The sequence below is a fragment of the Mirounga angustirostris genome, unplaced genomic scaffold, assembly GCF_029215605.1.
Source record: "Mirounga angustirostris isolate CCGP_5_RB_7025 unplaced genomic scaffold, mMirAng1.0.hap1 SCAF_6, whole genome shotgun sequence".
Lineage (NCBI taxonomy): Eukaryota > Metazoa > Chordata > Mammalia > Carnivora > Phocidae > Mirounga > Mirounga angustirostris.
In genome coordinates, this window is record NW_026991714.1 from 115,695,093 (window position 1) to 115,708,902 (window position 13,810).

Sequence of the window (13,810 nt, forward strand, 5' to 3'; positions counted from 1 at the left end):
TCACTATATTGTACGCCTGAAACTAATATGACACTGTATGTTAAGCAACTGAAATTAAAATAAAAACCTAAAAAAAAAGAAAATAGCTAAATGTTATTTACTCATGAACAGCTTAAAGAATAAAAATATAGGACCACTCTAATAGATCATTAAAATGCATTCAGTAAAATTCAACAGGCATTCATAATTTTTTTTAAAACCCATTGTAAAAGGAAGTAGAAAAGAAATTAGCTTGACATAGAACATCTACATAAAACATACAATATACATCATCCTAAAAAGGGAAATGTAGAATAAAGAGAGGCTATGCACTATTTCCACTTCTATTCATCATTGCACTAGAGGTTCTAGTTTGTGCAATAAAATAAGAAGAAAAAGAAAGAAAGGCTTAATAAAAGAAAAAAGCTATCATCATTTGCAGATGATCACAATCAATTGCTTGTGATTGTCCATATAGAAAATCCAAGAGAATCTGTAAATAAATTAACAAATCAATTAAAAAGATCAAGTTTGCTTATATAAAATCAAAATATAAAAGTCAATTTTATTTTATACACCAGTAACAAACAATAAAATCACAATACAAAATATGTGATTTATAATAGAACCTAGCAATAAATCTAACAAAAGACATAAGATCTATATACAGATAATTATATTATAATTATAATACACATATCAATGTATTGAAAGAAGATCTAAATAAAGAAGAGGTATTTCAAGCTAATGAATATGAAGGCCTTAGAAAGATGTTAATTTTCCCCAAATTGATCTCTAGATTCAATGTAACTCCAGCAAAACTCTCAACAGGGAATCTTCTGCCTCTGATAATAGTAGACTATTTAATTCAGACGAAGCTTCCTACAGAAGACATCTTTAAAAATCTGGCATATATGTATATTTTTTAAAGATTTATTTATTTATTTATTTATTTGAGAGAGAGAGAGGAAGCAGGGGAAGAGGCAGATGGAGAGGGAAGGAGAGAATCTCAAGCAGACTCCCCACTGAGTGTGGAGCCCAACATGAGGCTCAATGCCACGACCCTGAGATCATGACCTGAGCTGAAACCAAGAAGCAGATGCTCAACCAACTGAGCCACCCCGGTGCCCCTGGCATATATATTTTTTTAAATCTTCTTAAAATCATAAAAGAGCTTACTAGATCAAGATCAGCATAGCACTGGAGATGCTTTTACTCTGGGGCTATTTAGTGATCTTGACTAGGCAACCTAGAAGATGAGATGCAATTTTTGAGTCTTTGCAGTTAGGCATACAAAAGTTGGAGTCCAACACTGCCCAGGGGGAATCCTGGCAAGCTACCACCCTCTTTGGGGCAGGAATGAGGATAAAATATAAATGAACCAACCTCCACATGGCCTGCAGCCCAGTTTCAAGCCATCTGGATGGCTCAGATAATCTCAAGCCTGAAATTGTATGAAGATGATCTTGGGTTGCTGGTGTTACCAGGAACTGGCAAGCAGTGAAAAAAAAAAAAAAAGTTTTCTATAGAGGAAGATAACTTCACCCTTGGCCTCAAATTGTTCCTACAAATAATTTTTCTAAAAAATATCCAGTACACAATTAAAGTAAACCAAGAACTCTAAACAAAATGCAGACACCAGCAGAAATTACAACAGAAACAGACATGCGGGGTCTCCAGATAGTGGAATTCTCGAACACAGACTACAAAATAAGTATCTTCACTATGATCAAGAAGACAACCTCAAACCTAAAAAACTTGGCAAGAAACTGAGAACTGTAAAAAGTGGCACAGCAGATTTGAAAAAGGATCAAACTAAAATTCTAGAATTAAAGAAATAAATAACTGAAAAAAAAAAACAACCATATTGATGACTTTAATAGCAGTTAAGACGTGGCTACAGAGAAAATTAGCAAACTGGATTATCAGTAAAAATGAATGATGTATGAACACATATATACATGTAATCCAAAAGAAGAATGAAAAGAGAAAAACACAGAAGAAAAGAGATGTAAAGAATACGATCAGAAGGTATAACATATATTTAACTGAAGTCCCTGAAAGGTGAGAAAGTGGAACCAGAAGCAATATGAGAAGAGATAATGACCCACATTTTTCCAAAAACAGATGAAGGACTTAAATTCAATTTCAAGTATCTCAACAAATCCCAGGCAAGATAAATAAAAAGAAACCTATAGATAGGCACCTTACAAGGGTTTCCAGCCTCCTCCACCCCTGGCTTGCCTGGGAAGGTTACTTGGCCCCTTCTGAACCTCAGTTTTGTAAATACAAAATTAGAAAATACAACCTACTTCATAAGGATGGTAAAATGATTAAATGAGATAATATATGGAAAGTGCTTAGCAAGCACCTGACACATACTTTCTGTAACCGGCTATAAATATTGGCTACTGTTATTTATCATTAACACTTGCCACACCGGCAGAAATCCCCCGTTTACCTGGCAGTCAGGGTGAGAAGGCAAGTCGCCTCTGACTACCACCACACCTTTCTTATACCCCAGAGGTGGTGGTGCAGATATCCAGAAAGGGACGTTCCTCATCCCGGGCTCCCACGCAGGCACCCAGCATGGGACATGGGGCAAGGACCCTCAGGTCCCACCCCTACCCGCCCTGGCCCCGCCCACCCACGTGGCCACACCCACTCCCAAGGGCCTGCAGAGCTGTTGCCTAGCAGTATGTGTTGCGCTTTAGCGGGTGCTCGCGGCCGGCCATGCCGAAGGACGCGGTGGTCATCGTTCGCTACGGGCCATACAGGGCAGTCGGCCTGTCTGTGGAGTACCGCACCTTCCGCCTAGAGGGCCTGCAAGGTGGGCAGCCGAGCGTCGGACGCCACTCAACTCCATGTGCCCAGGTGCACCCCAGCCTCTGAACACCAGCGCAGGCTGTGCTCTCTGCCTCTACCTCCTTCCTTCCTCAGACCCTGACCAAGTCCGTAACCTCCAGAAAGTCTTCCCACGGGGGACCAGGCAGTTTACACAAGTTATTTGGATAGGAGGGATTACATACCCTGCTTTAGACATTGGAAAACTGAAGATCAAGAACATTAAGTGACTTTTCCAAGGTCATGTGGCTGGAAAATGGTGGAGAGTCTATACCTTCAGCATTCAATCAGGCAACAAACTTTTCCTGAGCACCTAATGTGTGTTGGACACTCTTCCAGGTACTGGAGACACACTGGGGAACAAAGATAGGTGTCCTTCAAGTGACCTTCTCACTGTTGACTACTAGTTGACAGTTGTGCCTGGGCCTCCAACAGAGGAACATAAGCATAGTGGGACCCGCCACTGGCCATAATTGGAGGGGAGAGGGGGAGATCTGGAAAGGTTTATTCACTAGAATTTTACTTGAGTTGAGTTTTAAAGAGCAAGGAGAAAATAACCAGGTAAAGAGAAGAAAAAGCATGCCAGACAGAGGGACCGGAATTTGGAGGGCCATGTTCCTTTTCGGCCATCTTAAACTCCATGTGTTTTTGGCTACATAGATGGAGGTACTGAGTTAGCTCGGCAGTTCTGGAGTTCAGAGAAAAAGTCTGAGCTAGAGATAGAAAGGTCTGAGTCATGGACTTGGGGACAACATACAGAAAGAGAAGAGAGCCCAGGACTGAGTCTTCAGTGCTTTAAAATGCTCTAATGTCCCAACGAAACCTTCTCGCCAGCTTTCTCTCTCAGGCTTCATGAGGTTCGTTGTATGTCTCAACAGTCTTTTGCCCAGACAGCTATGTATTTTTCATTTGCCCTCGTACTGCCCACGGCTTTTCCACCCTGTGTGCATTCTGCATTAGGTGAAACAGAGACAAGGGCCTTGTGCCAGTCCTTGAGGTAGCCCCCAGACAGGGCAGCAGAGACAAACACAGGAATTTGCAAACAAGGTGTGCTCTGCTCCCTCTAGACTCAGGAACGAGGGCCCACACAGGGGACAGGGGCTGCCATCTTCAAGGCTGCCAGCAAGCCGGGGAGGAGGTGGGGCAAGGGCAAGTTGAGAGGTCACAAAGCTTTCTTACCACTTCCAAGTTGCCTTTGTCTTGACTCGGCATTTACTCTTTTGCCAACTTTGACTATTTTCCAGAGTTCTGACGAAGTGGGTTCTCACAGTTTCTGGTGGTTTTTTTAACTTCTCTGTGGAGAAACGGGAGTTTGGAGTGCCTACTGCACCATTTTGCCGCTGTCTGCAGACCCTTTTTAATTACGTTTCTTGGGGCTGCCATAATCTGCATGACTGTATAGAGTTCCACTAGATCATCTCCATACCAAGAATTACAGTAAAGGAGGATGCATAAATAAACATTTGTTGTAGCGCACAATTTACAAGCATTGAGGCGGGGGGAGGGCGACTTCCCATGTAGTTTGCACACAAATCCCATCGACTCAACTGATCACCTCTGGTCACTTGTCTCCTACTTGCTTTCTTGGGACTGCTGGCAGAGCAGAGATTAAGCACAAGGACTCTGAAGTCCAACCAATCTCCTTTGAATTCGTCTTCACCATTTAGTAGCTGTGTGGCTAAAGTCAAGATCAAGTTATTTTACCTTTCTTTTTTTTTTTTTTTTTTTAAGATTTTATTTATTTGACACAGAGAGACAGCGAAAGCAGGAACACAAGCAGGGGGAGTGGGAGAGGGAGAAGCAGGCTTCCTGATGAGCAGGGAGCCCGATGTGGGACTCGATCCCGGGACCCCAGGATCATGACCTGAGCCGAAGGCAGACGCTTAACGACTGAGCCAACCAGGCGCCCCTATTTTACCTTTCTGAGCCTCAGTTTACCTACTGGTAAAATGGGAGCAGATTCCTACCTCACTGATGTGAGATTCCAATGGGAAAATGCACAAGTCACGAATATCATTCCTGCACATAGTAAATGCTCAACAAGCATTAGTCTTACTACTCCAGGGCAGGGGGGTTACTAGGAAGGGGAGGAGGGAGCAGCGCGGGGCATGCTGGGGAGCAGCAAGCAGCTGGGTCAGGCTGGAGGATGCTATGCAACGAGAGAGTCAGGCCTGTTTTACCCTTGACAATAGGGAGCCAGCAACATTTCTTGAGCTAAAGAATGAGATTAAGGATGTGCCTTAAGAGGCCAATTCTGAAAGAAGAGATTTGGGGAGGGGAAGTGAGAGAAAACAAATTATTAAGAAATATTAAGAGATTAGAAATTAAGTTCTGAAGTTCAGGGGAAAGACAAAGAAAACTACCTGACTACTAGAGACTACTTGAGTCAGAAGTAGTTGTGACTTTATTTTTTTTTAAGATTTTATTTATTTATTTATTTATTTATTTATTTATTTGACAGAGTGAGAGAGCACAAACGGGGGAGTGGGTGAGGGAGAAGCAGCTCCCTGCTTAGAGCCCGACTCGGGACTCGATGCCAGGACCCCGGGATCACAACCCAAGCCGAAGGCAGATGCTCAACCAACTGAGCCACCCAAGTGCCCCAGTAGTTGTGACTTTAAATAACATCTATCTGCTAATGACTCCCGAACTTATCTCTCCAATCAGGACCTCTCATTGTCACTGGGATGGTTGGTAGGCATCTCAGGCTAATATGTCCAAAGTCTCTAAACTGACCTCTTAATACCCAGCACCCCCCAACCCCTCCTGCATTCTCCTCATCTCAGTGCACACAGCTCCAGTCTTTCAGTTACTCAGGCCAAAAAGCTCACAGGCATCTTTCTTTTTTTATTTTTTATTTAAATTCAATTTAGTTAACATATAGTGTTATTAGTTTCAGAGGTAGAATTTAGTGATTCATCAGTTGCATATAACATCCAGTGCTCAGTACATCACGTGCCCTCCTTAATGCCCATCACCAAGTTACTCCATCCCCCCACCCACCTCCCTTCCAGCGACCCTCAGTTTGTTTCCTAGAATTAAGAGTCTTATGGTTTGTCTTCCTGTCTGTTTTCATCTTATTTTATTTTTCCTTCCCTTCCCCTATGTTCATCTGTTTTGTTTTTTAAATTCCACATATGAGTGAAATCATATGGTGATTGTCTTCCCTGACTGACTTATTTCACTTAGCATAATCCCCTCTAGTTCCATTCAGGTTGTTGCAAATGACAAGAGTTCATTCTTTTTGATGGCTGAGTAATATTCCATTGTATATATACACCACATCTTCTTTATCCATTCATCTGTCAATGGACATCTGGGCTCTTTCTGGGTTTGGCTATTGTGGACATTGCTGCTATAAACATTGGGGTGCATATGCCCCTTTGGATCACTATGTTTGTATCCTTTGGATAAATACCTAGTAGTGCAGTTGCTGGGTCATAGGGTAGCTCTATTTTTAACTTTTTGAGGAACCTCCATACTGTTTTCCAGAGTAGCTGCACCAGCTTGCATTCCGACCAACAGTGTAGGAGGGCTCCCTTTTCTCCACATCCTCACCAACATCTGTCGTTCCCTGACTTGTTAATTCTAGCCATTCTGACTAGTGTGAGGTGGTATCTCATTGAGGTTTTGATTTGTATTTCCCTGATGCCAAGTGATGTGGAGCAGTTTTTCATGTGTCTGTTGGCCATTTGTATGTTGTCTTTGCAGAAATGTCTGTTCATGTCACAGGCATCTTTCTGTCCTCTCTTTGCCTCACACTCATCACAGCCACCATCATCATTTCCTGCCTGGACCAGTGCCCTGGCCTCTTCCCTGAGCTCCCTGTGGCCACCCTTGTCCCCTGCAGTCCGTCCTCAGCACCAAAGCCAGGTGATGTCTTTAAACTTGAGTCAGAGCACAGCCTGTGCCTCCAAGAACATCCTGGGGGCTCCCAGCTCACTCAAGGGAGAAGCCAAAGGCTTACAGTGGCCTTCCTGGTGCACTTTGGCCTTGGGGCTTGGCCATTGTTCCACCTGGAATGCTCTTTCTCCAGATCCCTGCCTGGTCCTCACTCTTCGCTCTCTCACAGCCCCTGGGTGTTTCTCAAAAGTCACCTTCATCCACAGGCGCTCCTTGACCTTCCCCATCGAAAATGTCAACACCTCCCTCTGCCCCTCTTCCCTATCTCCATTCCTTCCTTTTTTTTTTTTTTTTTAAGATTTTATTTATTTATTTGACAGAGAGAGAGAGGGAGAGCACAAGCAGGGGGAGTGGGAAAAGGAGAGGGAGAGGGAGAAGCAGACTCCCCACTGAGCAGGGAGCCAGATGCGGGGCTCAAACCCAGGACCCTGAGATCATGACCTGAGCTGAAACCAAGAGTCGGACGCTCAACCAAATGAGCCATCCAGGCATCCCTGTGCTAGGTACATCTAAAGGGTCAATAAACATGAGTTAAAATAAACGTGAATGGAGCTGAACACTGGATCCACAGGAGGTGAGACTTGGGGAGAAAGCAAGGAAAGGTGTGAACAGCAGTGGCCCCTCTGACGGGCGCAGAGGTAGGAAAGAACCCAGAGCAAAGGAGGCCAGTGAGATGAGGATTTCAAGAAGAAAATGGCTAATGGGCACCAAACTGTTAAGTAGGAGTCATTTCTAGAAAAAGATGAATTCATGGCTGATGAACGACATAGAAAAAAGTGTTCTTTTTTTTTTTTTAAAGATTTTATTTATTTATTTGACAGAGAGAGACACAGCTAGAGAAGGAACACAAGCAGGGGGAGTGGGAGAGGGAGAAGCAGGCTCCCCGCAGAGCGGGGAGCCCAATGCGGGGCTCGATCCCAGGACCCTGGGATCATGACCTGACCCGAAGGCAGTCGCTCAACCGACTGAGCCACTCAGGCGCCCCGAAAAAAGTGTTCTTAAAGACTTGCAATGAGAAGGCAAGATGGCACAGAAACTTCAGAGGGCAACTTGACCATGTCTTAAAATTTAACCATGAACTGTAGAACCCAGCTACTCCACTGTTCAGTCTCTTTCATATCTTTCATATATATACTCGCACATGTACATAGAGGCATGCCCAGGAATGTTTTCTGCAATGTTGTTGCTGATAGTGAAGAATTGAGAACAACCAGAGAAAGGACTGGCTTAAATAAATTGTAGTCCATCCATCCCATGAAATGCAGTGCAGCAGATCCATGTATATTGATAGGGCGGGATCACCACAACACAGCGGTGAGGGAATAAGGTGTGTTCCTGAATTCACCTACACTGTGATCCCATTTCCATTGAAAATGACAAAGAGAAGGGGAGAGGGATGAATATGGTGATTTAACAGTTTTTGTCCTAAAATTTCAAGGTTTTTAAAAAATCGTGGGTCTGCATTACATTTATAATCTGATAAAATTTTAGAGTTCAAAATAGTTTGGGTTTTTTTTTAACCAGCAAAAGTATTTTCTTTTCTTTCTTTCTTTATTTATCTATTTAAGATTTTATTTATTTTTGAGAGAGAGAGGGAGAGAGAGTGAGCACGAAGGGAGGGGGGAGCAGCAGAGGTAGAAGCAGGCTTCCCGTCGAGCAGGGAGCCCGATGCGGAACTTAATCCCAAGACCCTGAGATCATGACCTGAGCTGAAGGCAGATAGTATTTTAAAGAAGTAAGAAAGGAGATAAGTCCGAGTGTCGATCTGCTAAGAGGGGCGGGGAGAACTGAGTGAGCCACTGAGTGTGCGAATGGTTCCCCACCTCTGAGAGCACAGGGTCAAGAGAAGGTGGGCTGAAGCCTCCATCTGCAGGAGGTGGAAAAGCAGGGAGAGATGAGGAAGCCAAGAGCATAAGCAGCTCTTCCCACAGTAGGGGAGGGGAAGGAGTATCTTGAGAAGATCAAGGGGAGAATTTTTATGGTTGAAGGAGAAGAGCATTGCAAGCTACCAGCAGGTGGTTGATTTTTAAAGTTAGTTTGTGTATCCCTGAATGATAATTCATATAATGTCAGCAGCCAGCATTTCCTGAGGGCTGCTGACAAATGCCAGGATGCTAACAAAAGCAAGGATCTGCTCCTCTCCCTGTCCCCCACTCCCTCCACCACTTTAGAGTCAATCACACCAAGCACAGAGTGGTGTATTTGCAGGTCCTCCTCTGTAAAATCTGCATCTCAGTTCTGTACATTTCTTTGAAAATCATAGCCCCTTAGCATGTCCCGAAGCCTTGCTGGCTTTGGAAATATGCCTGATCTTTCCTGAACTTACCGTGCCTTAAGGAATCTGAAAATGTTTGTTCATTCCTTATTACCCACAAATTATAATAGTTCAGCAAAAATGTCTCTACTATGGCCTCAAAATTGATGAAATTAAACTATCTAATGCTTAACAGCAAGTCCAAAGTAATTCCCTGGCCATCGTAGCTCCTTGTCTGCTGTCCCGAATGAAGTCTGCCAAATGACCTGCTAAAAGGAACGAAAAGGAATTGAAACCGACCCAGAAAGATAGGATCCACCCTTATTTAGCTAAGATGCTCTCTGTTCCGTTCTCCCGTCCCTAGCTCCGCATTAGCTGCACACATTAATGGTCATCAGCTCTGCAACTGGGCCGAGCAGGGGAGGGGGAGATGCCTGCCTGTCTGTTTGCTGTGATTTCCGAGCTAGCTGTGTTTAAATCACTCCCAGATGGTGCCTGTGCTGAGAAGAGGGAGGCTTTTCCGTGTTCCTTCATTTTACCCAGATCCCCCTTGAAGAATGAGGTGCCACTTCAAAGAGGCAGGCATTCTGTGGGTGGCCTTACAGCTTCTGGTTGATTTATGCTGGAGTTTAGCCACTGCCTTTGGAAAGACTTTGTTGCATGGAGTCTATTTATCTGACCTTTCTTTGACTAGACAACCCCATAGGAGCTCGTAGGAAAAAATGGGGCCTCCATGTAGAGAGGTGGCATTTGGATGAGCCGCAGGAATTCTGGTGCTTCTCCAAGTTTGATCCCTTAAGCCCGCGCTGACCACCCTGTAGCTGGGCTCGGCACAGCCTGGACGGATGAGAAGGGGACAGGCATCCTGAGGATGAATATAGGATGTGGACTCTGAGGTGGCTCATCGCTTTTATAAGAATCAGACTTAGTTCACTCAGTGTCCAAAAGAGTCATTGGAGGTAGCCAGCACCATTACATTGAGCTCATTTATTTAACAAGCTGTTTTAACACCGGGCACTGGGTTTGGGGGTGGGGTGGTTTATGGTCAGTGAGGGAGACATGTGCCCTTAAAGGCCCCGAGAGCCCATGCTTTGCGAACCATATAGAAGGTGAAGTGAAGGGTGATATAGTCTCTTAAGAGGATTTCTTCCGGTCGGGCTTCGTTGGCTCAGGTATGAGGCAGACTCACATTGTTTGGCACCACCGACTTCCATAGGGTAAGTTATTTGGTGCATCGAGGCCTGTTTCTTAGATACACTTGGCCATGAGGGAGGACTGCTGTTGTCATAAAGCAAACCCCAAACCCAGGTGCTCCATGAGACTCGGTCAGACGGGGCCCTGCCCTGTGCGAAAGGAAAGCGCTGTGGGGGGCCGCATGGTGCACAGCTTCTCAGGGGCTCCTCCTGCAGAGCCCGTCCTCACTTACACTGCAATCACGGTGGGCCACACAGAACCCGTGCCTCCTTCTCCAGAACCCCCAGGCCTTACAGAGTGGGTGTTGTGTGTGAGTAGGATAGAGGCAACACCTTGTCTCCAGAGATGGGGTGGGAATGGAGAGGCTGGTTTGTTCCTGATTTCTTCCTATCAAATTGAAGTCCATTTCCCAGGAGCATCTTCTGACAAAGCAAAGCCAAGGCCCTGGAGGCCAAATTGCCTCCCACCCACTCACCTGCAGCTTTTCCCTCTCGGGTGACACGTCCCCACTCCTGAGAGGGTGCTGTTGGGAGAGTGTCTGATCCCCAGATCCACTGGCCATCCCAAACTGCATGGACCACTTCATTTAAACAAGTCATTGGTCCAAGCTGAGTGCCTTCCTCCAAAGATGTTTAAGACAGGACACTTAAACAGGATACAATAACATAAATATGCCAGAGAAGAAGAGGTGGGTGTTCCGTAGAGAGAGGCGTTAGCTGATGCAGGGTCAATTAGGGCCACCACTGGGTGCCTGAGGAGCGCTATCTTGTTAATGGAGATCCTCACTGAGTTACTCTCTGAAGTTCCTTTCCAGAAGTGAAATTAAAATCACGCAATTAAAATGTTCACAGTTGGGGCTGGATGTTCTTGAACTGATTGAAAGATGAAGAAGTGGACACACCAACGTTTTAAAACAGCAATTGTCTCTGTAATTAAATGCAATTAACCGACATAACTGTCTGCTTTTCTGCACATAAGACTGATTGAAATTCTAAGACTTTAAAAAAACAAAACAAAACATGACCTTCCTCTGATTCCTCTTCCCATCTTAACCACAATTCTCACCAGTGTATGAAGACCATCCAAGACGGTGGTTTAGCACACTGATTCTACCACCAATGTTACGCGGTGGACATATTAAGAAAACTGAGGAGAGACACGTTAGAGAACACAGAACCCCAAGATGGTCAATGCACATCATTTCACCTAAATGCATATATTTTTGGATTTCCACAATAGAGGATAGATCTAAAACTTTTCCATGGCTGATCTCTAGAGAAGTGATAACTAAAAAGCAGCTTCCAAAGTTTAGCTCATTAGCTTTAAAAAAAAAAAAAAAGGCACTTTGTTTCTTATTATTATAGAAAATCTGGAAAATGCCGAAAGAATAAAAAGGAAGAGGTTTCACATACTATTACCACAGAGATATACCCACTGAGTGTTTTCTTTTCCTATTACATATACATATTTTAATTAGTATTAAAGATATATTTTCATAGATACTATATATATATACACCCTGATTGCTTGCTTATGTTACAAATATTTTTCTTGCTATTTAAAAAATTCATAAACATCTTTTGAAGTGTTTGAATAAATATATATATATAAATATATATATATATATAAATATATATATATAAATATGGACCCACCATCATTTGCTTGACCATCCTCTTCTGATTAGGACAGTAGGTTATTCAAAGTATTTTCTATTGTAATACTGCAGAAAGGAACATCTTGTTACAAAAGTCTGCCTGAATTTCTTATTTTTCCTGAGGAGGCTTTCTTATAAGTGCAATTTCCCAGGCCAGAGTTTAGTTCATTTTGTAATTCTACATTTTCTTGAGGCTTTTGAGGCTTTCGGTCTGTACTGCCAAATTACCTCCAGAAAGGTGACCAATTTATTTTTCCACCCGCGGGATAAGAAGTCACCTGATTCCCCACATGCCTTCCAACACTGAGTATCATCTCTATGATAAAAGTTCAAAAACTCTTCCTAGAGACATCTCATATTTTTCACACATCCTATGGGTCTGAGGCAAATTGTAACCAAAACCTGAATTGCTCAGGTCCCTGGCTGCACTTGCCAGCAAAGATGACGGCACATCTGGGCCAGTGCAGGTAGGTACCCACCAGTGCAGCTGAGTTAAGCCAGGGGCGACTGGAGAACAAGTCAGCTGCCACCATCCATGAAGACATCTGCACATCAGGTTAATCTAGAGCCTGTCCCCATGCTACCCACATCCGTCTCCATCTTTTGCAGCTGTGTTGACCAGAGATGGACACAAGGTCATCCTAGAGAAGATAGAAGACTGGAATGTGGTAGAACTCATGGTGAACGAAGAAATTGTCTTCCACTGTAACATCAAAGACTTGGAGTTTGGTAAGTCCTTCAGCACTGCTCCCAACCAGCACTTTGCCTTCTCGGAAGCATGCTCGATTTCAAGTGGAAGTGGCCAGTGGGCTATGCCCACATTCAAGTTGGGTTTTTTTCTGTGTCTTAAATTCTTACTCAAAACCCTGTTCTCTGTGTTACATGCATGAGCACATCCTAAATCACACAGAGTTAAGGTGCTTGATGCTCTGGACTTCTTCCCAGGACACTGGAAACAAAAGAGGGACAGAAAGAAAAATGAAGTTTTAGCCCTAGATTTCAAATGATATCATGGGAATTTAGGGGTAGGAGGTTTGGGGTTTTTCTTTTTCTTTCTTTTTCTTTTCACATGTGTTTTATTACGGTTTGCCTCTAAAACAGTTTTTGTTCCATTTGACTATTCTACATGGGCTCACTAAGACAATGAGAGTCGCAACACTGGCAATGCGTGGAATTACTAGTGAGGGTCTAGGGATCTCTCAGCCCTGGAGAGCTTCCTGCCGGGCAGGCTGGCATCACGCCTCCCACACTCTGCTCAGAAATAAAAGCTTGTGCAATCCACTCATACTCTGTTAAAGGCTAGTTAACAATTGACGTGCCAGTGTACTTTGAGACTTGACCTCTAGTGGAAGCCGTGTCTTCTATGACATGACATTGTATAGAAAACTGGCCAAAAGAAAATCATACCTATTTCCCCAGGAGGTGATGGTAAACTAGACCCGCTGTGTGAAGAGGCCAGGATAGCCGTCCTAAATGCCTACTGATCTCCTCGTCCAAACAGGCATCTGAAGTCAACAGAACAGCAGCTGCTTCTGGCCCTTCTATGCAGCAAACAAAAGCAGCTCTAGGCTTTGAAGGCTCTAGCAGGTAACGCCAGCCTGTCCTTCAGCCTGCCCTTCAGCCTGCCCGGCACAGTGTCTCTCACCTGGCTGCACGGAAGCAGGGCCCACACAAATAATAAACATCATTTGCAGCATCTTTCAATCTCAACCCACAGGGAGAGCCCTCCAATATCAATCAGGTACACGTTGAGCTGAAGGAAATAATAAAATGCAATCTAATAACAAAGCGCCATCCCATCCTAATAACACAGAGTTTGCCAGAAGCATCTGAGAGTCCATTCTATAGTAAGTAAAGAGCTAGGAACAGGTGAAATTAAAGATTGGGCAGAAAGGGGAGCAGGGAGGGAGAATAGGGGGCCCTTGAAAATCTGAACCAAAAGTTAATGTCAGTATTTGGAAACCCGGCTATCTCTACAG

General features: G+C 44.0%; 1 protein-coding gene across 1 annotated transcript; it reads left to right on the forward strand.

The window, feature by feature from the left end:
• Nucleotides 1-2,712: 2,712 nt before the first annotated feature.
• On the forward strand, nt 2,713-13,315 carry CUNH10orf53 (chromosome unknown C10orf53 homolog). Its single transcript, XM_045876259.2, has 3 exons — nt 2,713-2,809; nt 12,441-12,560; nt 13,251-13,315. Exons 1-3 carry the CDS (start codon nt 2,713-2,715, stop codon nt 13,313-13,315), a joined length of 282 nt encoding a protein of 93 aa, XP_045732215.1.
• The last annotated feature ends 495 nt before the right edge of the window (nt 13,316-13,810 follow it).

Bases quoted from the DNA above. Each gene is read 5' to 3' on its own strand.
- CUNH10orf53 (XM_045876259.2), top strand. From the start codon at position 2,713: ATGCCGAAGGACGCGGTGGTCATCGTTCGCTACGGGCCATACAGGGCA. The intron at 2,810-12,440 runs GTGGGCAGCCGA...CATCTTTTGCAG, and splicing joins CCGCCTAGAGGGCCTGCAAG to CTGTGTTGACCAGAGATGGA. The intron at 12,561-13,250 runs GTAAGTCCTTCA...CTATTTCCCCAG, and splicing joins CATCAAAGACTTGGAGTTTG to GAGGTGATGGTAAACTAGAC.